Raw genomic sequence first — 24949 nt, 5'->3', positions numbered from 1 at the left:
ATGAGAGGATCATCACCACCTCTGTCATGCCAGCAGGTGGACAACACTCTGCACGTTCCTGCACTGTCCTGTCGAGGCGGTTTCGACTTCTCTTTGCTTTTTGAGGAGCTCATCCTGGGGATCCTGCCGTTGGGGATCGTCCTGATCATCGCACCGTTTCGACTCTATCATTTGTTCCGGAGACAAGCAAAAGTTGTAGCCTCGTGGTTCTTATGGGCTAAGATTGTACGTTTCTCCAATTTCCTCTTGTACCTAGAGTGCAGTCCCTCTGTGAATTTCCAGACGTTTGCTTACCATTTCCCTTTTGGTTGTTGATGCTGTAGACTGCGTGGATTGCCTTAGGCATCGTTCAACTGGTCCTCACAGTCTATTGGGCGCTTCCAGCTGCGACCAGAACCCAGGCTTCAATTGCAGCAAACGCCATTACAACTGTTGGCTTTTTTATCCTATGTCTTCTGTCTTGCGCTGAACATCTACGGTCAACCACGCCATCCTTCCTTCTGAACATCTACCTTTTTGTCACTTTGCTCTTTGACATAGCAAAGACAAGAACACTATGGCTGCGCAGCAGTGGCCAAACAGACGAAACAATTGCCATCCTGACCTCGGTCACAGTCGGAATCAAGTTTCTTCTTCTCATCCTTGAGGCTGTGGAAAAGAGGCACATTCTCAGAAAGGGGTACTCGGGGTATCCTCCCGAAGCTACAGCAGGGATTTTCAATCGCTTGTTCTTCTTATGGCTGAATCCGTTGTTTCGATCGGGATTCTCCAAGCTCCTCGCCGTCGAAGATCTTTTCGTCCTCGATAAGCAATTGAGTTCCAGACGACTGTACAGCACCTTGGAGACTCTCTGGGACAAAGGTACCATCCGAAGTCTGACTCTCTGCTCATATAGACCGAACTGACAAGAGTTTAGTCCCCAGGAAGAAACCAAATACGTTGCTGTTCATCTCCTTAAAAGCATTCAAATGGCCTCTTCTCTCAGCTGTGCCTCCAAGAGCATGCCTGGCCGCCTTGAATTTCTGTCAGCCATTGCTGCTACACCGAGCCCTAGCCTTCTCCACGGAACCGGTGAACAATCACACAAACAGCATCGGATATGGTTTGATAGGTGCCTACATACTCGTTTACACTGGAATGGGAGTGAGTACGCGGGTCTTTCCCGTTCGCAATATGTGACCTTCTAACGTTGAACCGCCTACACTAGGTTACGATGGGCCAGTACCAGCACATGACATATCGCACCATTACCATGGTCAGAGGAGGTGTCGTCTCGATGATCTATAACAAAGCAAGCAGGCTAGGTATCAAAGATGCCGATCCCGCTGTATCCCTCACCTTAATGAGTGCGGATATTGAAAGGATTGTTCAGGGCTGGCAAACAATCCATGATATCTGGGGTAATGCCGCTGAAATAGCCTTGGCAATTTACCTGCTTGAGAGGGAATTGGGTGTCGCTTGTGTGGTTCCTGTAGGAGTTGCTCTGGGTAAGATTTGCATCTCTCCAGGCTTTGCAATCAGCCAACTGACCGTGACCAGTGGCTCTTATCGGATGCCTTATCGCACTGTCTTTTGTGATGGCTAGGCAGGCAGTGTGGCTTGAAGCTATTGAAAGGCGCATTTCATCCACCGCTTCAATGCTTGGCTCAATGAAGGGAATCAAGATGCTGGGTCTCAAGTCTGCCATTATGAAAAGCCTGCACGGGCTGCGGCTGGAGGAACTAGAGATTTCGAAGAGATTTCGGAGACTCTTAGTCTGGAATATGGCTCTCGGTATGTTGATCTCATTGTATAGCGTGATTTCCTGGTCTCTAACGGTCCCATGTAGGTTGGACCACTCGCATCTTCGCTCCTATCTTCGCACTCGGGGCTTTCTATGGCATAATGCATAGCAGAGGAAAGACTTCTGCGTTTGATATGTCTACAGCTTATACATCCTTGTCACTCTTTGCACTACTAGCAGATCCACTCCTTTCTCTTGTCATGGCTCTAATGACGTTCGTTGGCTCTATTGGTTCTTTCAGCCGTATTCAGGAGTTCCTTGAGAAAGACGATCACGTTGATTGCCGGCTTAAGCCGTTACACACCTCTTATGAGAGCTTTGAGCCGAAAGCTTTGGTTCTCGTGGATGATTCTGACGCCACGCTATCTGAAACTGCTTCGAATCGGTCGATCCATTGTGCGAAATCTGTGTACCACGATGCACTGACAGTAAGGGATGCAACGTTTGCCTGGGATGTTGAGAAAGAGCCTGTATTAAAGGGTTTAACAATCTCAATCGCGCGGGGAAGCTTCACTATGATTGTTGGGCCCTCCGGCTGCGGCAAGTCAACATTGCTGAAGGCTATTCTCGGCGAGGTGCCATGCGTGAATGGGGATATAAGACTCTCGTCCGACAGCGTTGCATTTTGCGACCAGACTCCGTGGCATATGAATGCAACCATTCGGGAGAGCATCGTTGCCATGTCAAGCTTTGACAAAGAGTGGTATGCAAGTGTTGTACACGCTTGTGCTCTTGTTCAAGACTTTGAACAATTACCACGAGGAGACGAAACAGTGATTGGGAGCAAGGGAATTGCTCTGAGTGGAGGGCAAAGCCAACGAATTGTAGGTTCAGTGCCCTACGATACGAAGTCTCGCTAATATGATGAATGAACATAGGCCCTTGCAAGAGCTGTGTACGCTAGGAAAGATATTGTCATCCTGGATGATGCGTTCAGCGGCCTGGATGCGGCAACAGAGGACTACGTCTTTCACAGTCTCGTTGGCATCCATGGCTTGCTACGCAAGATTAACTCGACAATCATAGTTGCTTCATCGTCAGGTGTGTTACCTAGTATTAACGATGACTTTCGTGTCCATACTGATCAGATACAAATAATTATAGCCAAAAGACTACCTTATGCCGATCAGATCGTGGTGCTGGACAAAATGGGCCATGCGTCAGAGCAAGGAAGCTTCAAGGCACTCGATGCTGCTGGAGGTTATGTCTCAAGCTTCGGGTTGGGCTTGCCTGAATGGAAGTCCAAAATCGACAAGCCTTCTGTAACCGACCTTGCTCAACCGAAGACTTTGCGACCCAGCAAGACAGAGGCAATCAAAGAAGACCCACTAAGGCAGAGCGGCGATTTGTCGATCTACTTGTACTACATTCGATCAATTGGCTGGCTGCCAACGGTGATCTTCCTAGTGGCTATCTCAGGATTTGTGTTTTGCATATCTTTTCCAAGTACGGTGTCTGTAACTCCGTCTTTAGCGTCTCGTGCTAACCGACATGACAGGCATCTGGGTCAAATGGTGGGCAATCTCAAACGAGGAAGACCCCAATGGCCGTACCGGATATTATCTCGGAATTTACGCAATGCTCGGTGCTGTCGGCATGCTTTCTCTAATCATCGGCTGCTGGTAAGAAAGCCCTAACTCCTAAAGACGACGTGCAAGGGCTGACATGCGTTTTAGGGAGATGGTGATAAACATGGTACCCAAATCTGGTGAAAGCTTTCATAGAAGGTTGCTAGCAACAGTTCTGAGGTGCGTCACGAGTCTTCATTCCCATACATGTCTCTAATTGTTGTTAGCGCTCCCATGTCGTTCTTTGCGGCAACGGATAGTGGCTCTATACTCAATCGGTTTAGCCAGGATTTGCAGCTCATTGATATGGAGCTCCCAGTTGCAGCCATCAACACGTTTGCCAGTAAGTGCGCCACGCTGTTGTACGTTTGGCAGGTCGCTCACCATACATTCTCTAGCTTTGGTCCTCTGTCTCGCCCAGATGATCCTCATGGGTATTGCTTCCAGATATGCAGCTATCTCATTTCCGTTGGTGATTCTCACCGTATACTCAATCCAGAAGGTATACCTTCGGACTTCACGGCAACTGCGGTTCTTGGACCTTGAAGCCAAGGCACCTTTATACTCTCATTTCAGCGACTGCCTCAACGGCCTGGTGACTTTGAGAGCTTTCGGCTGGCAGCGAGCCCTGGAAGACAAGAATCTTCAGCTGCTTGACTATTCGCAGAGACCATTCTACCTCTTGTACGCTATTCAGCGTTGGCTAACCCTGACGCTGGACATGGTCGTAGCGGCAATTGCCATCATACTGATTGTCCTCGTGGTGACATTGAGAGGGACGATCAGCGCAGGTGACGTTGGCGTGGCGTTGTTGAACGTGATATTGTTCAGCCAAAGCATCAAGCTGCTCGTGACCTTCTGGACAAACCTTGAGACGCATATTGGCTCCATCGTGCGTATCCGCTCTTTCACCGAGACCGTCAGCTCAGAGGACTCGCCGACTGAGAAGGACGACGTGCCTCCCAACTGGCCTTGGGGAGGGGACATTGAATTCAAATCAGTGTCGGCAGAGTACAGGTATGCAGATTGCCTTCAAGCTATAGATACCCACTAACGCCATGTGAAGACCTTCGGAGCCAGTCCTGCGTGATGTGTCTTTGACAATTAAATCAGGAGAGAAAGTCGGAATATGCGGGAGGACAGGCAGGTAAGTCCCGTCTGATCCCCATTCAGACCGAGCCAATATCTAATTACACCACTGCAGCGGCAAAACCTCACTGATCATGAGTCTCTTCCGAATGGTCGAGCTCAGCTCGGGAAGTATTCATATCGATGGCGTCGACATTACCAAGATCCCCCGTCAAGAGATCCGCTCACGCATCAACGGCGTATCTCAAAGCCCGCTCCTAATCAAAGGCAGCATTAGACGCAACATGGACCCCGAAGGCTCCCACGCCGAGAAAGCCATAATCGAAGCCCTAAAGTCTGTAGGGCTCTACACCAAGATCCAAGAGAAAGGCGGACTAGACACCGACATCAGCGAGGTCTTCCTCTCGCAAGGCCAACAACAGCTCTTTTGTCTCGCGCGAGCTATCCTCCGGCCAGGGAAGGTCCTCGTCCTAGACGAAGCTACAAGCAAGTACGTCACGACCTCATCTCTTCCACCTTACTCAAAGGATATCATACTGACCATATCCACCACAGCGTCGACGCAAAGACAGACGAAATCATGCAAAGAGTCATCAGAGAGAAGTTCAGCACGCACACCATCCTCGCCGTCGCCCACAAACTCGAGACAATCCTCGACTACGACAAGGTCGTTGTCCTTGACGCGGGCCGCGTCGTGGAATCCGGGGATCCATGTACCCTTCTCTCCACGGAGGGCTCCTACTTCAGCAGACTATATGCGAGCTCGATGACGGAGGAGCAGTAGTGGATTGCTAGCGTTGCTGAGCCAGAGTGCATGATGCAGGATTCTAGGGTTTTTCGATACTAAGTACGGAGTACGGTTGGGACTAGGATGGCCTACATGCTTTAATAAATATAAATAATACCTCTAATCATCATGGCTTTTCGGGCAAGAGTAGGACTCCAATTTTGCATACATACCAGCAGCGACAAATAGTCTCAGCCACATCAGTCTTGTCAAGCGAGTCATGTTAGAGTCAAGGCCACTACGTAGCAGTTCACGACCAGACGCAAGTCATCAAGACGAAAATGCAAACTGCAAGTATTTATTCCCACTCCTGACCATGACATGACTATGACTATGACTACCCAGTACAGTACTGCTGCTTAAACATTCAATAACAGAAACGAGGAGGTAGATGAGAAGAGGTAGAGAGAAACATTATCCGTCCTATTTGGCACCATATGTTGCAATTGCGATCAAATCAGGCCAGAATCCATCCAGTAAATAACAAATCATGGAGCCCCATGTCTCTTATCCGCGATACAGAAAGTCGAATTTCAAGTTCCAGGTGCAACGCCCGAGTCTAAACTCTGAGGAACAAAGATTGTTCAAGTCGCGCATCTAGGCAAGGAGCATTGTATCATCATTATCTGCTTCCGGCGCATCAAGAAGCCCGAATTCCCAATCTCCTCTTTCGATTCTGCTGACTCGGTCCAGCTCAGACTGGTATTCGCGACGGAGGTGGTCGAGAGTCACTATGACTCGCCGTTGGCGGTGGTTGTTGACACCCGCACCGGAGACCGAGGACTTGCTATCTTTGCGAGTATGAGGTTTGATAGCGCTTGTGCTGGAGCTGATACTGCGTCTAGATCCTGTGGGTGTAAGAGAGCTGGTATCTGCATCGTCCATGAAGACATTGCCGTCATCGTCCGCTTGAACGCTGCGGCGGCGGACCACAGACGTCGAATCTTCCTTCTCGACGAGGATGTAGGCTTCGCTCTTGTCAACGCAGCCAAGTAGGTTGATCAGAGACAGAAGCTCGTTGCGGATTTCCTTGCTCTCCGGGTCGTCCTCCTCAACCGTCTGCCGCGTATCGTCAGTATCTCTGCCTTTGGCAAGAACCAGATGATTCGACGGGCTGTCTCTAGCATGTCTTAGACGTTGGACGTTTCGATACGCGATTTCGGCAGCTCCGCGATAATCATTACGGGCAACACGGTATGCTTGCAGGATGCGCTGATAATCTGGTGTGGTGTCGGCCCACTTTGTTCCGGCTTCCAATAGAGAATTGAAGGAGGTCTGCTTCCGAGCAAGGGAGACAAGTGTGTCATCTACATGAGTGGCGATATTTGGGAGGAGAGATGTGGGAAAGTGTAGAATCTGCTGAAGTCCAGACAGGCCTGGTCCGGATGCATTCAATATGGCGGTGATAAGAGAGGAGAGGGCGGATCGCTGCAGCGCATGATCCTCGTATCGAGACATTGCTGAATAGGCCTGGTCAAATTGGCAGGTCTTCAACGACGCATAGAAAAGACGCGAGAGCAGGTCGGTGCGCATATTAATACGCTCCGGGTCCTTTTCGTTCCTATTCTCACTTGCGAGCGCTTGTAGTGCAAGGCTGGCAAAGTCTGCAACGTGGGAGAAGGATCGCGCCTGTTCGAATATCGACAAGATATGTTGGAAGTATTTGGGGAGTCCGTTGTGGAAGCAGTCTACCGAGACGATGTCCAGTAGCGTTGATGACATCTCATGCAAGTTGCCGAGAGGTTTACCACATGCTGTAATACGTTAGACGGTTGGGATTGAAGTACACAGCCAAGTATAACTTACAGAGGAGGTATGCAGCCTTACGGAAGTACAAAGCCGCAGTGTCGAATTCGGACATCGCCACATATAAACGACCCTTCACATAAGTTGACCATGATGTGGTTGCTTGGAAGCGCAGGAAATCCCAGGCAAGGTCAATGTTGTTCTTCGCAATGAGATCGCACTGAATGTAAACCAATGCGTTCGGGTAGGCCACCTCCCCTTGGCGAGTCACCCAGGAAAGAACATCTCGAATACCGAGTGTCAGTGTGTAGCTCTGGGGCAAGCCAATGGCTTGGCGAGGTTTAATATCAGTGGCGAACAGATCCTCCAAGATAGTCACTACTCGCTCGCCATTGCCCTTGGGTGGAGAGTCTTTCAGGGAGAACGTCGAGTTGGACGTATCACTAATGACGCTCGGAGACTTGTCGACACACGTTCGGACGTTCGAGCTGAGCCAGGACATCATCTCGTATTCCCTCAAGAGAGAGGTGAGCGTAGCAAAGAGATCACCGGCATCGAGAGTCGACCCGTCCTCCTGCTGGACCTCTCCGTCCACAAAGACCACGAGGAGTAACAGGTCGATGAGAAGCTGCCGTGTGTTCTCGATGGTCTCCTGGGCGCCGTTGACGGTTACTTTCACCCCGAAATGAGTGGGAAGAAGTTCGGAATCTTTGCCGGGGAAGCCGAGAGGTATCGTGTCAATGATGGTGTAGAAGACATCATTCGACAAGTTGTAAATATTCAGACGCTCATTCATTGCAGCAAGCAGGCCGTCATAGGTTTTATTGGAAACCTGCTCGGTAAAGTCGCACCGCTCACGGAACGCATCCATCCGGTCTGGGATGGACGATGAAGGCTCCGCATAGACTTCTGCCTCAAGGGCGCAGTGGCACGCTGCTTCGAGATCAGGGGGGAAACGTTTCCTGAAACCGGAAGCAACCCTCAACAAGAACGATGCCTGTTCGAACAAATCGCCAATCTCCGAGCCCAGGTTCCTGTGGCTCCACCGGTCGGCTATCTTGGGCCCTTCTGTTCGAAGCTCGGAGCCTGAGTTATGCAGAAGCAACTCGGTAGGGCTACATTCGCGAATGACTGCACAGCTATCCGAGAAAAGCATCCACGGAACTTCGTTGTAGACATCATACGCGAGGCGAATCGCTGCGAATCTTCGCTTGTTGATGTCCTCCGCGATCTGCCAGAATTGGCGCCATTTGGAGTCTGTGTCTGCCCGGTACCTCGTAAAATCCATATCATCCTCCGCATACTTACGAAGGGAAACTGTGGCAGCGACCGTCGAACAGAGTCGTTCTTGAAGAGGGGCGCTTTTCTTTGGTGCCGTAGGAAAGGACAGGGGCCGAAGTGCTTCCTGATAAACAGACAAAGCAGTCTCAAGTACCTCCGGCGAGTATCGGTTCGGCTGTAGGAGGAAGCTCAACCACTTCTCCGTCGGGTCCAGCGCATCCTCCGATGTAACAGCGGGTAATGATGCATGTGTCCGCGTGTCCACGGCCGTAGACACCCAATTCGCCGCCCAGTCTGTAACCAGCGTCTCGAAGCTGAAATGCAGTGTATACAGTTGGTACACGCTGTTATTTCTCCACAGCACCCACAGCTCCATGCGCTTCCCTTCCTCCATGGGCTTGACCTGGAAATCAGCGATACTCCAAAACATGCTGCCTGTAGAGTCCGGGTCTAACGGTGTCAGTGCAGCATCAGGAAAGAGGTCCTCGACGACCAGCTGCGACGTCAGGCCTCCTTTGACAGCCCAGAATTTAAAGCGCCCATCCTCGAAGGGTGAATAGGTGACTATGTAGTAGCGATAACCGCCATCCAGCGCTCTCTCCACATTAAACACACGGATGAACGATGATTCGGCGGGGTTTAACGAGTATGCTGCAGATTCCTGCTGTTGTACTGGTCGGTCCAAGAGATCCTTCGTGGCGGCTAGTCTGTTCGTAGCGAGGTTCCATATCTTCAGAGTGTGGTTCAAGCAAACTGCGAATGCATAAGTCTGATCGGATGTAGTGGCAATCGCATTGGCCGCGTTTACATCGAGGTTGCGTCCCTGGTACTTGATTGTGGGTTGTGCATGCCATCGAACGAGACCGCGAATCGACGCCCCCCAGGTTCTCTCGTCAAATGTCAAAGGAGTCCAATGTGAGCCTTTAAAGCAACAAAAAGTTAGTACAACACTTTCGCATTAGGAAGAAGGTATCGGAAGGGAAAGTACTATCGTCACCAGCCCTCCTAGTCAGGCGCAGCAGCGCGCCGCTATCAAGAGAAATAAACAACTCGAGCGGACTGCTCGCATGTAACCGATGGGGATGCGAGAAAGCCAGAGGTGCCGGTGTGCATGATTTACACCACTCAGATACATTCTCATCAATTGCCGCTAGTCGTCGAAAGAACTCCGGGCGCAGAGTCAACGTGTGCAGCTGCTTGGAAGCCGTGATCACAAACACACTCAACACGTCATGATCCTCCAAGTCAGCGATATCAACCCCGGATGGAAGGATCTCTTCCTGGAAGTCGAAGCGTAATGTTATGTCGTATTCATGATGCTCAATTCCTCCCTTTGTCAAATCCACGCACTGGATCTCCAGGACCTTGTTGTCATTAACCACCCGCCAGAGAAAGGTTCGGGGATACACTTTGTGTTTCCGGAAGTAAATTGACCCCTGTGTAGCTAGGTATCGGCGAGAAAACTCCTCCTCGTCTTTCGCGGCTGGTTCTTCAGGACTCGCGAAGGATGAGGCTATCGAAAATCGGGCGCGGTTCCGCGAGCTCTCTTGGTTTGGAATCTGGATGTTGGCGACGGTGTTCGGCGAGTATGGCCGAAGGTCGACCCTTGTGTCCTTATAGATTTTCGCCATGGCGGATTGACACTAGATCACCTTCCACAAATATGTAAATGGTGATCTCAAGCCTCCATGGCCGATATCGAGGCAGATGGAATGGATGTGTTGTGATTTGGCGGAGTTGCAAGGCGGAAGCTGAAGCTCTTTTGCTACTTAAAAAAAAGCAGGGTCTTGGCGCGGGTTGAAGCAACGCGGTGTTAGTGTTGGTCACTGACGACAACAAATGATCAGAACGATCATTTTGGCTCAGATTGCATAGCTAAGTGCGGATGAACTTTCCTTTCAGGCGAAGAGCATAAAAGAAATCTACATATTTCTTACATGGACACTTTCAGCGGCACCAGTGTCAACCATCGGAACATGCTCGCATCAATCTATTAAGACTCTGTGTGATATACATTGCCCGCTAGAAAACAAGGATAAGAATATATGTACCTGAGTAAAATGCGAAGAATCGTCATGGCATCCGAACGTCGTGGGAAAGGTCCCGATAATGCAACTAATCATTCTCCAGATCCTTGGGGCTTGGATCTCCTATTCCATCCTCGTTGATGGCAAAGAGACAGTCACTTTCAGGTAGACATGGACTGTCATAGATCTTGCAAACTCTGGTCTCACCCCTACCCTTCTTCAAGCTCAATCTGGTCGTACTGGCATGCGCAATGATGTTACCACCAATGGGCTTCTTCGGGTCGGGATTGAACATCGCACTTGGACCACCGTCAACCTGAGCGACTACTTGGTTTGTAATGACGACAGCAATTCCAAATTCATCCGCCAGTCGCTGCAGGGTCCGCATGAACTTGGCGAGATGCGTCTGTCGAGACGACAGCTCACCACGACCGTTAAAATCCGTCCGGTACAACGAGGTGGCGGAGTCAACAACAAGAAGTGAAAAACGCGTCTCACACATCATTTGAGATGCCTGATTGAGTAGTTGGAGCTGATGATCTGAATTGTAGGCTCGAGCATAGGCGACGTTGTCCAGAACCTCTTCTCCTACCAGTCCATAACGCTGGGCCACCGCTAATAGACGAACCGGACGGAAAGTTCCCTCGGTGTCAATATAGAGACACTTGCCCTCGCCTCCACCCATATCAAACGGCAGTTGACAGGTGACGGCAAGCGTATGACATATTTGACTCTTTCCTGTCCTGAACTCCCCGAAGATCTCGGTGATCGACCCCGTTTCGATGCCTCCTCCCAATAATGTATCTAGTTGCTTGGACCCTGTCGTAATCGAGATAAGCTCGCTTCGTCGGGCGTGCATCTCTGTGGCGGTTGTGAAGCCCATTGGCACGAGTTTGGCGGCTATAAAGTAAGTCAGACAGACACGATGTTCAGGGGACTGGGTTGGCCCACCCTCAACTAAGATTTTGGTCGCCTTCTGCTCTGAAATCCCCTTAATCTGTTCCAGCAATCGCTTCGGCCTGTATCATTTAGAGTGTAAGTAGTTTTCTATGAATTACGCTGGCCTGAAGTATGCATAGGAAGACCTACGTATATGCGATTGACTCGACTGTGTGATAGCCCGCATCAACGAAGAGCTTGATGTCTCTACTGGTCAACCCTGCAACTCCCTATACAAACTGTATCAGCAAATTCTCCTTGTCTGTTGCCGTAAAGACACATGGTATCGTAGCATTCATCTCATTCCTCGGTTACTCACCTCCAGAGCTGACAGTGGAGTGGGTGCGCCTGGGCCTGGCAATCCGCTCTCATCATACTCATTTTGAGTCTCCATGTCTGCCGTCATGCTGTTGACTGAGAAAGCAGATCAAGTCGTGTAGGCGCTCTTAGTACTTCCACAAACCCGGCAAAGAAGTGGTCTTGTCGCGAAAGGACGCGTTTTTCAGTCAATCCGTAGGTTTCTGCGTTAATCCACGGATTAATCAGCTCAAAAATTAGAGACTCAAAGGCGCTGCCACAGATTATTCGGCAGTATGACTCAACAGGGGAAGCTTCAGCTCATTAATGTGGCAAATCGCTTGGTCGTAACTCAACTAAACAATCAGGGAGATCGCGGACGCGTCCTGACGCTCACGAGGTCACGTGTCATGTCAGCCTAGATGGCTGGGTAACGCCAACGATCAAATCCAACAACAGCGATAACAGAGGCTGCAAGTGCCAGATTTCAACCCACTATCGGACGGCTCACTCAGTGGAGTGCTACGGCGAGGCCTAGATCTTATTGCTACTATCTCTGTGAGATGTCACTCGAGATATGAGATCATTAGAGCAGCGAAGAGCATAATCCTGACTCAAGGGAATATTCAAGCTTGTACTATATAAGATACAATCGTTACCCTCGACGTTTGAAGAGCTTGGTCATCTCAGCCTAGTATGTATGAGTGAGCGGAGGCATCATGTACGAATGCGAGTAGGTTCATCCGAAAGAGCCGAGGACAGGTCGCTTTGAATATATCTCTGGATAATCGAGAAGCTACGTCACGCAACTGCTTCGGAACGTGCGTAATTGTTCTCGTGACGCAGAAAAAGGAATATCATGATTGTGAGTAGCCGGAAGCAATCTCTACTTGTGTCGATGCACGCCATCTCGCGGTAGAGGCTTCAGCTGGAATTCCTCTTTCGGACGCGTTTGGATATTTTCCTCGATCAACCTGCTGATCCTGCGCCTGAAATCTTCCGACGATTGCCCTCGACGGTGCCCTAGAGCTAGAGATGATATATTAGCATCTTGAAAAGCACAGCAGCCATATCAATTTCTTCAATGCACTCACCGTCAGCGACCGACTTCCGCTTGGTCTTCTCGGGGGACTTTGTCAGCCATGAGCTATGTGGGCCGAAGAATCCTCGCGATGATCGTCTATCTGATCCGACTGAGTTTTGGGACTCCTGAGGCGTAACAATATCTGAATGAATAAGCTGATTCCCAGGAAGTCTGCCGGAATCACCGCTGTTGGACTTGCTGCTATCCGCGATCTCTTTTCTGGACGGCGCCACAAATCGTCGAAAGTCACCACCAACTGCCTTGAGAGCAGACTGTTCCTTGTGCCAGCGGGATTGTACATCGCTTGCCATGTCAGCAGCCGAGGATTTATGTGTTTGCTTTACGACTGGCGTCGTCGGCCTGCTTGCGTTTGGGGTTGCGAGCTGCGCTGGGCTTGAAGTGTTGCTGGTAGAAATCCAAATACCATCTACCTGGACACCCTTCTCCAGCGCCCGGGCGCCAAATGGTATGTCGCTGCCTCCAGTCGACACCGGATGTAGCTCGGTGCCCCGCTCCATTCTCTGATACGCTTCAGCGGCGGCATGTTTTCTGGTCATTCGTCGGTTATACGCAAGGACGCAGAAAGCGTAGACGAGGACTATCGCCTGTGAGATGATCAGTGCCGTTTTTGTGAACATGGGGAAAGTCGATCTTACCAGGAGAACTGCAAGAACCTGTTCCATTTGCCATTAGGTTCGATCACTTTGTATCATTGACCTCGTCGAACTTACCATGCTCAGTTTTTGCCAGAGAGCCCAATCCACCCAGAACCGCATCGTGTATGCTTTGCTGGCTTCTCGCCAGTGAGACGTCTGTGTGTCGAGCGTACAGGCAGGACGGGCGCAGTGAGGCAACGATGACCGGTACTCAATTCGATATTTGACAGCGCAGATTTATAGGGATATGAGGACGCATGGATACGGCAAGGGACTTTGAGAGGGTCTCAGCCGGCTGGGATGGTCTAAGGCAGGAGAGACATAGCCCTGTATTAGTAGCTACGAGAGATGGAAGGAGCGCCGTTTGTCAGAAAGCTCTGTTTGCTGCAGTGGCTTCTGACGTAACACATAATGTCGAGTCTACATATGATTTAAATCCACGGATTTGTGGACGCAAGAGATAACATCGTAAGATGAAGGCAGCGCCATAGCATATCATAACTGCGGACCTTCTCAACGCTCATAACGGCTACGACACCCTATCAGCAATCATTCTTTATGTGATGACTATCAGGATATTGAGTAATTAATCTCATTCGGTCACATGGAGTACGTGATTGAGAATGTTATAAAAAAAAATAGATAAGTTGTGGTTGGAGAACGGGGGAATGGGCAAAAAAAGGGAAACAAAAAGAAGATTGCGGTTGTCCAGCCAAACAGCCAATTTCCCTGTAACGGGTAGGTGTCCTCCGGCGACGCCATCCCAGGGTGGAAGTGTCTCTGCAGAATTGCTTCCCTCAAGTATCACTTCCATTGCTTAGCGCCTTGTAGCATCGTGGATTACTCGCACGAGTACAACGACGACCCCAGGATTCGTACCGGGCACCTTTCCCGCTGGCAAATGCCGCAGCAAGGTTACTGACTTAGCGGCGGGCCTTCCACTAGGTTATCCGTGACAGATTAAGGAAAATAGCCTCAAATAAAAAAAATATCCCATGCCCACAACCATCGTCTGGCCAGCAATTCCGTCTTCGATGATGATCAATTGATTCACCTGGTATAAACTATCAATTCCTTCTCAATCTGTGCGTTTGCTCCGGTCTCTCATGTAATGTAATTAAGATGCTCTGTGTCTTGTACCTTGGCAATTCGCGTCGCTTCGCGAGCTACCGACCACCACGTTCCTGACCGAGGACTCTCTTAACGCAGCACAAATGCACAATATATATTGGCCGCATAGTACTAGGCTCGTCATCCATGCCCACACCACTTCCAAAGCGCCCAGAATTCTACACGACAGTTACCCGAGCAGCAATCACTATCCTCGAGGCAATAGCTATGGTAACCAGCGCACTGGGTACCATGATCCGTGAGACATTTGCCATGCAGACATGTATGACCTCGGAAGCAGTCGGATGAACTTTCGCAACCTATCGTGCATCTCAGGAGGTGGCCATCGCAAATATGCCCATAGTCACAATCCGTGCTGACCTCACACTTAGGTCTGTCCACCACCTCGGGGGGCCGATGACCGTCTTCACCAGGGCCCGTGAGGCGTTGTATGTTGGATTTAGGATCGACTGCATGGACAACACCCGCCACCAGGATAGCAAAGGCGGCGCAGATAAATCGAGAAATGAATGCCATGGTGAACGTTATTTTGCGGAGTCTCTGGAAAGATCCCCAGATGAGTACCACAATAGACGAGTGGCACCCGACTGAAACCAAAGGAATGAAGTTTGACTCACAGCACAGGTATCTCAATTCAAAAGATCGAAATTCCAGATCGCCCCGAAGTCCAATCTCAAGCACCCTGACCCTATATAGAGAGTTGGTATGAAGTGACCGCGCCGAGGGTTTTCCCTACTCCTAGTGTGCTCGTGTCCAGATTGGGCAATTACCCAACTCGCCGTGGATCGCTCCATAGTGACTGCCAATATCCTGAACCACCACATGGACACCGGCTTTTCGTGGCAGTCACTCCAAGGTCCGGGGATGCTTGTCTGTAGGGTTCCTTTTCCGCAGGCCTTCTGGATACACCTTGTCCATACAATGCATATCCATACTCCGCGCTAGCCGGCTCTTCTACTACCAAATACCTTTAGCTATGTGCCGTGCAGATACATGTGAATACGCATTCAGACGCCTCAGAAAAACTACATGCATGCGGGCCTACAATCGAGACCCGATGCGTATGGGAGTACCTATATACTCTTGCCCTTGGACATTAACAGCCCGAGACCTGATCACGCTTAAACCGAGATCCCGAATAAGATGCCTTTCCCCTCCCTGGAGAAAGGGGCACTTATGGTGCATGGCATCTGGGATACCACTCTTTCTCGGTCCGAATTACTGTAAAGTTCCAGGCGACGAGGCATTGAAATTTACCTGTTGATGAGTCGAGTGCATGGTGAATTCTACAAGGAGAATATAAGGAGAACCTTGGGAAGTAACCTAACCAATACGCCGATAACTAAGACCAGAAACGATGCAAGCGTCTCGTGAGAACTGAAGTCGTTGAAAAGCAAATAATAGCATCATGATAGTATCATAGGCCTATGTATCACGTGCAGCACAAAAAGCATCAAAACTACTACTAGTTACTACCTTACTTACTACGTGCTTACTCGTGGGACATTTATGCATAAACCATACAGGTGAATTTTCCCTCCATTAGGTGTCCTGGACCTGCCAAGACAGTACGCAACCGAGGTACCTGAGTACCTATGTGTTAACGAAATTGCCACCTATAATATTAGATGGTCTTATCGATCTGGGGCGTTCTCGATGAAGGCACGAGGCGGGCACAAACTAGGTACTGTCTACTTCCGGGGATCCTTGCAGTTCAGTGTATCCGTGTCCGGTTCGGATACTCTTTCCCTGCTCCACTTTCGCTCCCTCCACCGCAGTTCCTACAATCAATGCTGGTTCCTGTGAAAAATGCGCCATTTAGCCTTTCAGAGTGGGAACCAACCACTCCAATTGCAAGCGTAAACTGTAAAGACGTGGGGCGTCTAAAATAATACATCAAGGGGAGGGATAAAAAATCTCCCTCCCTTGTCTTAATGAGAAAGGATTTCTGGGGTTGCCGATGCCTTGACGTATACGGCTGGGCTAGCAGCAAATTACCGGCCGATTTAACTACAACTAGTGAGGGAACGCAATGACTCGAGCCTTACTTCTGGTTAATGTGTTGCCGCTAAGATCGTCATCCAAGAAAGACATCCATACATTGTACCAACGGGACCACATTGCCGCCGATCATGTGAGATTGGGGGGGGGTGTTGCACGGTTCCTGTCCTTTAATCAATCAAATTCCCTTGCAGTTGCACACTTACACTCCTAATATATCCGGGGCTCCTCTTAAGAGCCCTATATCTGGCTACTTTCTGCGATTTTGAATTAGATGTCATTCCAGCATGGCTCCGTTTCGTAACTTCCTGAGCAGGAGGTCGGCGGCCCCCAATGGTGGGGAGATTGAGAACATGCACGAAGACAACCGGGTGTCGACAGAGAGCCATCACTCCAATCCGTTGAGTATCAGGAAAAGCTACGAAAAGGAACCCCCAGAATATAAATTGAGCGGTATGCTTTCATACTCGCAACAATCACTAGCACCCTATGAGAGTCGACGTTTCTGATCCTTTAATCTACAGTTGTCGACGATAACGGTGCTTATCTGCCGGTATTTGCATCCCAAGTGTCTTGAAGTCCCAGGATCCCAGAACTAAAGATTGTCAAACGCAGCCTTCGCCCCCAGAGAAACAGAGTTTCTGGAAGAAATATCCCGGTTCGAACCGATCCTCAAATCATCGAAATCTCGTTGACGATAATGAACCCTTCTCAATATCCCGCGAATCATTCGATTCGTACCGGCGGTCATTTGTGAGTTGGCAGGTCTCTTCATTTACCCGGAGCGTATGTCAGCTGACTCCGGGTGTTCTAGGATATTTCCGCTCGCTCCCCAGTGAGCTACACCGACACGATGCCTTCTCGAACTTCACTAGACTCGCGATTCTCCCGTATGACGTCGCAGTCTACCTCGCACACGAACGGATTCTCGAAGCCCGAGGCTATGGAAGAAGAGAAGTTTGAGGACGTGGGACTTGACGACGAAGAGGTCAAACCCAAAAAGAAAGGCATCTTCTCTCGGTTTAGCGACTTTTCTGGCGAGTCGCAGGCGTCTGGAAACACAAAGCCTGCATCGCAACATCTTGGATTTCACATTCCAGGCAGGAAAAAGGGATCCACCACTTTGGAATCCGAGTTAGGTACGATCAGGCCACCTGTCGGTGCAGGAGCCGAAACCGCCTGAGGTGTGTCACGCAACTCATTTATGGATAATTCATTGGGAATTGAGTTGATTTTAGGCGCCGGGGGAATGGATTCCTTGGTGTTTGACTGCTTTGTGCAAGCCAGGATTTGGAACCGGGCGCATTTTGTTCTCTGTGTACCTATTTCACATGTGCTGTATGCGGTATAGCCTTTTGCCTTATTCGACAGACACTCAGGCATATCCTCATGTGAATGCCTCGGAATTTAATCTGTACATGACATATACAACACATCCATATACTCTCTATGTCCTCGTATCAAATGCCATATCAAATGTCTATATCAAGGCCGATCCTTATCGGCAGAGAAACAAACAATGCAAACATAACCCGACCGCCCGCAAGCCTCAAAAAAAAGTGAGCCGACTTTTCTCCGGCAGAAACAGCTTCAAGAAAATTTATCTAGCCAGCGGTACGGGGTATAGCGAAGCAATCCTTCCAGCACCTTCAATTCATCTGATATATAGTCGCCAACAGCGCCTACAAAGTCGACAATATGGTCGGCGTAAAACGTCCCGTTGATGCGGGCGATGAGCGCCGTGGGAAGCGGACCAAGACCAAGACTGCGCCCGTGACAACAAAAAATTCCAAATCTGCGCCAGTGAAGAAGTCTGTCCCGCAGAAGAGTTCGAAGAAGGATGTCAAGTCTGGAAAGAAGGACAAGAAGTCTAAGAGGAAGGTAGAGGAAGAGGAGGAGTTTGACGATGAGGAGGACGACTTTGATATTGACGATATTGCGGACTCGGAGGTTGATGAGGATGAGGATGTCGAGATGGGTAGTGCGAGTGACGATGATGAGGAGGAAGACGTTCAGCAGGAGAAGAAGCAGAAGACCAAGGGGTCCGCTGCCTCAACGAAAGCAGAGCCCCCGAAGAGTATGGTGACCCTCTGGAACTTTTTTCGTCCCGAATTACCTGGCTGACAATACTTTCTTTTCTAGATAACAATTCCTCTCGCGAAGCACATGCAAAGCAGAAGACCCTTCTACAAGAGCGCAAAGCCGCGAAGCCTAACGCCGACATCATAGCTCGTTCAAAGCAGCTGTGGGAGCGTCTGCGTCGCAAGTCTCACGTCCCGCTTGAGGAGCGGAAGAAACTCATTGCCGAGCTTTTTGAGATTATCAACGGGAGAGTCAGGGATTTCGTTTTCAAGCACGATTCTGTCCGGGTCATTCAGACGGCTCTCAAGTACGCCAACATCGAGCAGCGGAAGCAGATCGCACAGGAGCTCAAGGGTCACTACAACGAGCTGGCGCAGAGCCGCTACGCCAAGTTCCTAGTCGGCAAACTGCTTGTTCATGGAGATACCGAGGTGCGCGACCTGATAATACCGGAGTTCTATGGCCACGTTAAGCGGCTCATTCGCCACCCTGAAGGATCCTGGATTTTGGACGATGTCTACCGGACGGTTGCGACCAAGCAACAAAAGGCAACGCTTCTTCGGGAGTGGTATGGTCCCGAGTTTTCAATATTCAAGGATGAACAGGCATCTGCCGAGCTGTCGGAGATTTTGGAGAAGAACCCCGAGAAGAGATCGCCTATTATGCACTTCCTGCACGAGATGATCAACCAGCTGGTGCAGAAGCGGACGACCGGGTTTACAATGCTGCACGATGCCATGCTGCAGTACTTCCTCAACACAAAACCAGGCAGTTCGGAGGCCAACGAGTTCATTGAGCTGCTCAAGGGAGATGAAGAAGGAGATCTTCTGAAGAACCTCGCTTTCACCAAGTCAGGCTCGCGAGTAATGTGTCTGAGCTTGGCCTACTCCAATGCGAAGGATCGGAAGCTGCTCACGCGTGCTTACCGCGATACCATCAAGATGATGGCCGCGGACCTCCACGGCCACATGGTTCTCCTGGCCGCATACGAAGTCATTGATGACACCAAGTTGACATCGAAGTTGATTTTCCCCGAGCTCCTCAACCAAGGCATGGAAGAGGAGGCGCGCAATGATGAGCTTCTGTATCAGGTTAACGACCTGACGGCGCGGATACCGATTCTCTTTCCCTTTGCCGGAGACCGCGTCAAGTGGCTTGTACCAGAGGTCGACCAGGCAGTGTTGAAGGAGATTCGGGAGATCCGAAAGGAGACCTCGAAGAAGGAGCCTGCTGTTCGTCGCCAGGAGCTGGTCAAGGCGGCATCTCCCACTCTGCTTAGTTTCATCGCCGCTCGCGCAGAGTCTCTCCTGGAGACCAGCTTCGGATGCCAATTCATCGCCGAGGTGCTGTTCGACGCTGACGGTGACAAGACGCCCGCCCTATCGGCCGTTGCCGCCGCCGCCCAAGTCAAATCAGATATGAAGGACTCGCCTTTCTTCGGACGACTGCTTAAGTCCCTGGTCCAGGGTGGTCGGTTCAACACTGCGGAGAAGGTAGTGGAGAAGGTGCAGCCGCCTCTGAACTTCCATGCCCTGCTGTACGAGCAGATCAAGGATGAGATCATGACGTGGGCCACAGGATCCAATACGTTCGTTGTGGTTGCGCTAACAGAGTCGGACGAGTTTGCTAAGAAGGGCGAGCTCTTGAAGACGCTCAAGAAGGGCAAGAAGGCGCTGGAGCAGGCGGCTGCGGAGAGCGGCAAGGATGAGAAGAAAAAGGCTGGACCGACCAGCAGCGGAGCCAAACTGCTACTGGAGAAGATTCGATGAGTTGTATATTCGGCAGGCGGATGGTAAAAAGCATATTGTAATTCTGGTTGAATCGTACATGGGTCTGGTCTGGCCAATCTGTTTGGATCTTTTTATATCGCCATATTCCATATATCAAGGGTTTTGTACAGGGTCTATCATTACTACTAGGGCCAATCAAAAGCATGATATATTCAACTACAGAGTCTTACAATGGAGTCGTGCTCTTACTCTAGATAATGTAGCCAGCCGAGTGGCGTCCGGAGAAGTTGACAGTTGACAGTTGACACGTCCAAAACTCGATGCAATTAAGCTTGGATTATCACATAGCAATCAATCAGACAGTCGATTTACTTTCATAACAAAGTTTACGTAGATGCTTCATGCTTATTGCTTCAAGAACTGGAGACTCAGACTCAGGAGATATCTTGATGCTAATCGAGCTATCTAGACTAGATAGAGGGGAGTTAGAGCGGAACCAGCGCGAGAGTCATCCATGGGTCCTGGTTCAGGGGTAACAGTTAAGTAAACAAACTAAAACGGCATCTATCTAGAACAATCTAATTTACGATGATCTCTATTTCCTGGACGTTGACCATTTCCCATGTCTCTATTGCCATGCTGAGGAAGTATTCATGCTTGCGAGATGCAGCGGCAGCTACAGCATATCTACCCTGAGTAAAGTCATTATGATTTCAACACTGTCATTATGACCCACAACATATCCTACATGTTTGCTCTGAGGAGTCCTCTTCCCATGCCCAACTTCAAGCGAAATTGGATTTAAATTTGTCCTGAACGGCCGACGATCTAACAGGCACGGATCCCTGCCTGTTTGGGCCTGGCTGCAAAAAGAATGGACTCTCCTAAGGCATTTTAGGACGATTGCTATCTATGATACTGTCCATCTAACTAACTAGGTACGTACTAGACTTTTTGACTGTTGACTTCGTTCAGGGTTATCGGAGAAAAAGAAAGACAGCCATGTTGTCTCCCTCCCGATCAGTCACGCCGCCGACATTTCTTTTTTGTCTTGTCTTTCGCCCTTCCTTTTTTGCTAACTATTTCCTCTCGTCATTAATTCTTAATCCTAATTCGTAAATTCCACCCTTTCTCTGTCGCCTCATCGAAGCGGATCGATAATTGTCTCGGAACTGGTTCGCGGCTGCATAGAACAGATCAGGATCAGGGTCCTGCGGGCTGCATTGCCATCCCTTTTATTCATTTCAACCTGCAGGTTTTGGGTTGAAACGCTCGTCTGTCGATCCCAGATGGCCTTATGTTAGATTGCAAGTCTTCACCTGTGGACTTAACGCCGGCCGCTCTCCAGTTCTACACCCATCACTGGCGTGAAAATTAACCTCATCACGGATTCAATGCTGGATAGTGCATCCTCTGGGCGCAATGCCCGGCAGCATCAACATCGACAGTCTCCACCAATAATCCCACCGTCCCCTACGTTATCGAATCCAGATATGATCCTGCCGTTCGACGAAGGCGAGCGCGAGTCCTCCACCCCGTCTCCGCCATTCAACTTGCCCTCCTTTTCCCATCTCCAAGCATTCTACGGGAATAAATCCCTGCCGAGTTTACCCGGCACCGATAGCTCGCATGGCGCACCGTATGGACCTCCCGTGCGGCCGCAGAAGAAGAACTTTCCCCGGCACACGTGGCTGCAGGATAGTCGCGACGCGAGCCGTCGACTTTCGGACATCGGGGAGGAAGATACCGGGTCGTTGCCGCGCAAGGGGGAAGGTTCTGGGAATCTGAGTCTGGCATCGCATGGTTCCGCACCGAGATTGGCTAGTTCTCCTGTGTTATATGGGCGAGGGGAGAAGGAGACGAGAGACCAAAAGGCGTGGAGTAGCTCTTCTGGGTCAACAATCAGCGTCGTGAGCATGAGTGAGCCGCCACTGCAGGAGGTGACTCCGAGCAACGCGGATGGGTCGGGGGCTTCGACGAACGAGGAAGTGCAGGGCGTGATGTCGATTGTCAAGGAGAAGGGACCAGATGACGAGTTGTCATCGGCCATCTTGGAAAGTGAAGCGGAGCGCATCCTCGAAAATGCCAAGAAAAAGCTCACGGTATGATATACACCCAGCGACGATTGTTCTGGACTAACCTGGCTGCAGCTCATGGAAGGGAACCTCTCCCGAGCCCGATCGTCGATCCGGTTGTCGCCCTCGCTTTCACCCTCACCATCGCCAGCGCCTGGCACTCAGCCGTTGGGACTGGGGCAGCCCGTCGGGGGTTTATACCAGTCAATCTCCCGAGCGGACCGCAGGGTTTCAGCCCTGCGCCCTCGGTCGACGTACACCTCGGCGCAAGACTCGGCCAACAACAGACATTCCCGGGTTTACAGTGAAACCAACCTACCGTTAACAGCGTCGACCGAGCCTCCGACCACCGGGCCTAGTCTGTCACGATCCCTGAGCGCCATGGGATCGAGCACTTCCTCCAACTTTCACAATGATGAACGGTCATTTCACTATGACACAACCCGAGCTTATCTCACCCATCGTGCCTCTGTCTTATCAACGCAACCATCGGGCTCGATTCAACGCGCACACTCCGCCAAACAGAGCGGGGACAACTCTGAGACGCCCAAGGGACTAGGCATTACAAGCCCCGACGTGGAATCTGACAAAAAGTACATGTATGAAGAATTCAACTCTGAGCATCCCCCTCACGACCCTCCGTCTCGCGCACAGTCACAACTTCAGGTGCGAGATCTTCAGGACCAGATGAAGGGGCTCCACATAAAGATTTCCAGTCTGAAGGTCAAAGCTCAAGAGGACAATCTCCGGCGGCGAAGCCTGCAGAGCTTGAGGACGCCCAGTCCGTTCACCGAGGGGGACCAGTGGTACCCGAGCGCGTTGGAACTCAAGAACAGCAATGGGAGTCTCCGGTCAAATCCGGGACGTGGGCATACTGCCGACGCTCAGGAGAACCATCACCACCAGGAACGTCAGGAATCTGAGACCGTAAGAAATGGATTTACATACGACCAGAGAAACCATCACACCGAACAACCAGAAACAAAGCTTCAGCGAAAGCCGAGTGCTGCTTCTCATGCTGTTTCGCTCAATGAGAGCCTGTACGAGGATGCAGAGGAGGGGGACTACGACATGGACGGCTCCTCGGGCTCGGACATTGACCGCGAAGCTTTGGAGGAGATACTTCGCGAGCCGCTGGACGACGAGGACTTGGAAGAGTCTTTGGAGGCCTTTCCAGCTGTGCCTCAGCATATTGAAATGACACCGCACGAGGAGCGCGAGGACGCGTTTGATTATGAGCACTTCATACTTCACAGCGCCCTGGGCAATTACTCGCGGAGCAAACTGCGTCGCACGAGCAATGTGTCGACCTCGTCCGTTGAAACCACACGACCCTACCATGAAGCTTCCGGGACTCGCCATTCGCGGTCTGACAGTACGGCCTCCTTGTCCACCATTGCAACGTTTGCCACAGCCATCGAGGGCGACGACGATATTGAGAGTGTTCTCTACTGGGACAAGAAGTTCAACGACGGTAGGTTTTGAGCTAGCTAAAGGAGACGTCGGCAGTCACTAACGTCAGCAGAACTGCGGAGTCGTCAGCCCTATACTGAGCCTGCACAACCGGCTGGCGATTCGGGATCCATGGGGACACCCCGAGCTTCACGAAATCAGGCGAGCCACAACGGGCTCACGAATGGAACGGACGCCTCATCGAGAACCCTTTCTCCTGTTCAGCGGTCAGAGTCGGCCACGAGCTCCATCGTCTCCTCGCTTGTGTCGACAGTGCGCGCTGCGTCAAGCCCTCACCCGAATACACAAAACGGGAGATCAGGTCTCAATAACGATGATACTCGACTCTTGGAGCAATTGTTCCAAAGTCTGGGGAAGGTCTGCTTGGACCTGCAGACGCTCACTGCCTCTGCCCAGCCTGATCCGAAGAGGGAGCGGGTTCTGCGACGGCGGTTGGATGCGGCTCGGAGGGTGTTGGATGGCGAGCTTGACGCTTGATTAGCTGGAGGTAGATTCAGCGGCACCGAGGCATGTGGATGATGATTGATTATGTTGCTGGGTGGTCTGTCTCGACTTGCATTTGCGATGGTTCGAGGCGTTTTATGATACCCTTGTCTTGAACTTGTGAACTTGCGACTGTAAATATTACTTGATTCTACTGCATAATCCTTAGCCTCTGTCAACGGATAGTGTTGTAACGTGATTCATCATTTATGCATCGAATCGTATGGCATCAGATCTATCAATTGTCCTCAATTAAAGCTCCTTATATTGCGTGTCATCGTTGATACTCCATACTACTGTTATCAATCAAGAACCCCGCCAAACACGTGGGCTGGACGCGTATCAACGCGCCTAACCCTGCCAAACACCATTTATGCTGATACCACCGATGCTGTGTGGTGGACGACCAGACTATTATCGAATCACAAATCACAATGGTCATATAGGGGTAATTCCGGACTCAGTCATCAGAGCTTATTGCTGGAGTCTAGCTGCGCGGCCAACACACTCGTACGGAGTACGGAGTACAGAAGGTGTATTTTTTCCCCGCCCCACAGCCAAGGCCTTAGCGTAGATGTATTATTGGGGTGCCCCATGTGAAATAAGGGCCTGCTGGACGGAGTACTCCGTATTTGCCGCCATTGTAACCAAACGGAGTCTAAATATTGAATTGTGCCTAACTCACATCTGTACGGAGTACAATTCTTGCGTAATTCC

At 50.5% G+C, this 24949-nt stretch overlaps 7 protein-coding genes across 7 annotated transcripts; 4 read left to right on the top strand and 3 right to left on the bottom strand.

Moving 5' to 3' along the window:
* On the top strand, positions 1-5224 carry abcB (putative ABC multidrug transporter; the record flags this gene model as incomplete). The annotated part of the gene is made up of 15 exons (XM_001264731.1): positions 1-225; positions 324-861; positions 917-1143; positions 1208-1487; positions 1540-1773; positions 1829-2607; positions 2662-2824; positions 2888-3229; positions 3282-3405; positions 3460-3531; positions 3579-3694; positions 3750-4368; positions 4418-4498; positions 4556-4930; positions 4996-5224. The coding sequence occupies 15 exons, from the start codon at positions 1-3 to the stop codon at positions 5222-5224; spliced, it is 4404 nt and encodes a 1467-aa protein (XP_001264732.1).
* Positions 5225-5824: 600 nt separating this feature from the next.
* NFIA_015270 (nucleoporin Nup120/160) lies at positions 5825-9885 on the bottom strand (the record flags this gene model as incomplete). The annotated part of the gene is made up of 3 exons (XM_001264730.1): positions 5825-6981; positions 7034-9175; positions 9243-9885. 3 exons carry the CDS (start codon positions 9883-9885, stop codon positions 5825-5827), a joined length of 3942 nt encoding a protein of 1313 aa, XP_001264731.1.
* A 484-nt stretch (positions 9886-10369) lies between these two features.
* NFIA_015260 (recombinase RAD51) lies at positions 10370-11626 on the bottom strand (the record flags this gene model as incomplete). Its single annotated transcript, XM_001264729.1, has 4 exons — positions 10370-11181; positions 11233-11300; positions 11371-11450; positions 11540-11626. The coding sequence occupies 4 exons, from the start codon at positions 11624-11626 to the stop codon at positions 10370-10372; spliced, it is 1047 nt and encodes a 348-aa protein (XP_001264730.1).
* A 777-nt stretch (positions 11627-12403) lies between these two features.
* Positions 12404-13377, bottom strand: NFIA_015250 (uncharacterized protein; the record flags this gene model as incomplete). Its single annotated transcript, XM_001264728.1, has 4 exons — positions 12404-12540; positions 12612-13206; positions 13258-13275; positions 13333-13377. The coding sequence occupies 4 exons, from the start codon at positions 13375-13377 to the stop codon at positions 12404-12406; spliced, it is 795 nt and encodes a 264-aa protein (XP_001264729.1).
* Positions 13378-16676: 3299 nt separating this feature from the next.
* On the top strand, positions 16677-17572 carry NFIA_015240 (uncharacterized protein; the record flags this gene model as incomplete). Its single annotated transcript, XM_001264727.1, has 4 exons — positions 16677-16842; positions 16914-16942; positions 17005-17142; positions 17204-17572. The coding sequence occupies 4 exons, from the start codon at positions 16677-16679 to the stop codon at positions 17570-17572; spliced, it is 702 nt and encodes a 233-aa protein (XP_001264728.1).
* Positions 17573-18087: 515 nt separating this feature from the next.
* Positions 18088-20240, top strand: NFIA_015230 (uncharacterized protein; the record flags this gene model as incomplete). Its single annotated transcript, XM_001264726.1, has 2 exons — positions 18088-18466; positions 18532-20240. 2 exons carry the CDS (start codon positions 18088-18090, stop codon positions 20238-20240), a joined length of 2088 nt encoding a protein of 695 aa, XP_001264727.1.
* A 1454-nt stretch (positions 20241-21694) lies between these two features.
* Positions 21695-24226, top strand: NFIA_015220 (uncharacterized protein; the record flags this gene model as incomplete). Its single annotated transcript, XM_001264725.1, has 3 exons — positions 21695-22303; positions 22352-23750; positions 23802-24226. 3 exons carry the CDS (start codon positions 21695-21697, stop codon positions 24224-24226), a joined length of 2433 nt encoding a protein of 810 aa, XP_001264726.1.
* Positions 24227-24949: the final 723 nt, after the last annotated feature.

Source organism: Aspergillus fischeri, genomic scaffold (genome assembly GCF_000149645.3).
Source record: "Aspergillus fischeri NRRL 181 1099437636249 genomic scaffold, whole genome shotgun sequence".
Lineage (NCBI taxonomy): Eukaryota > Fungi > Ascomycota > Eurotiomycetes > Eurotiales > Aspergillaceae > Aspergillus > Aspergillus fischeri.
This window is presented reverse-complemented; position numbering and strand designations above follow the sequence as displayed.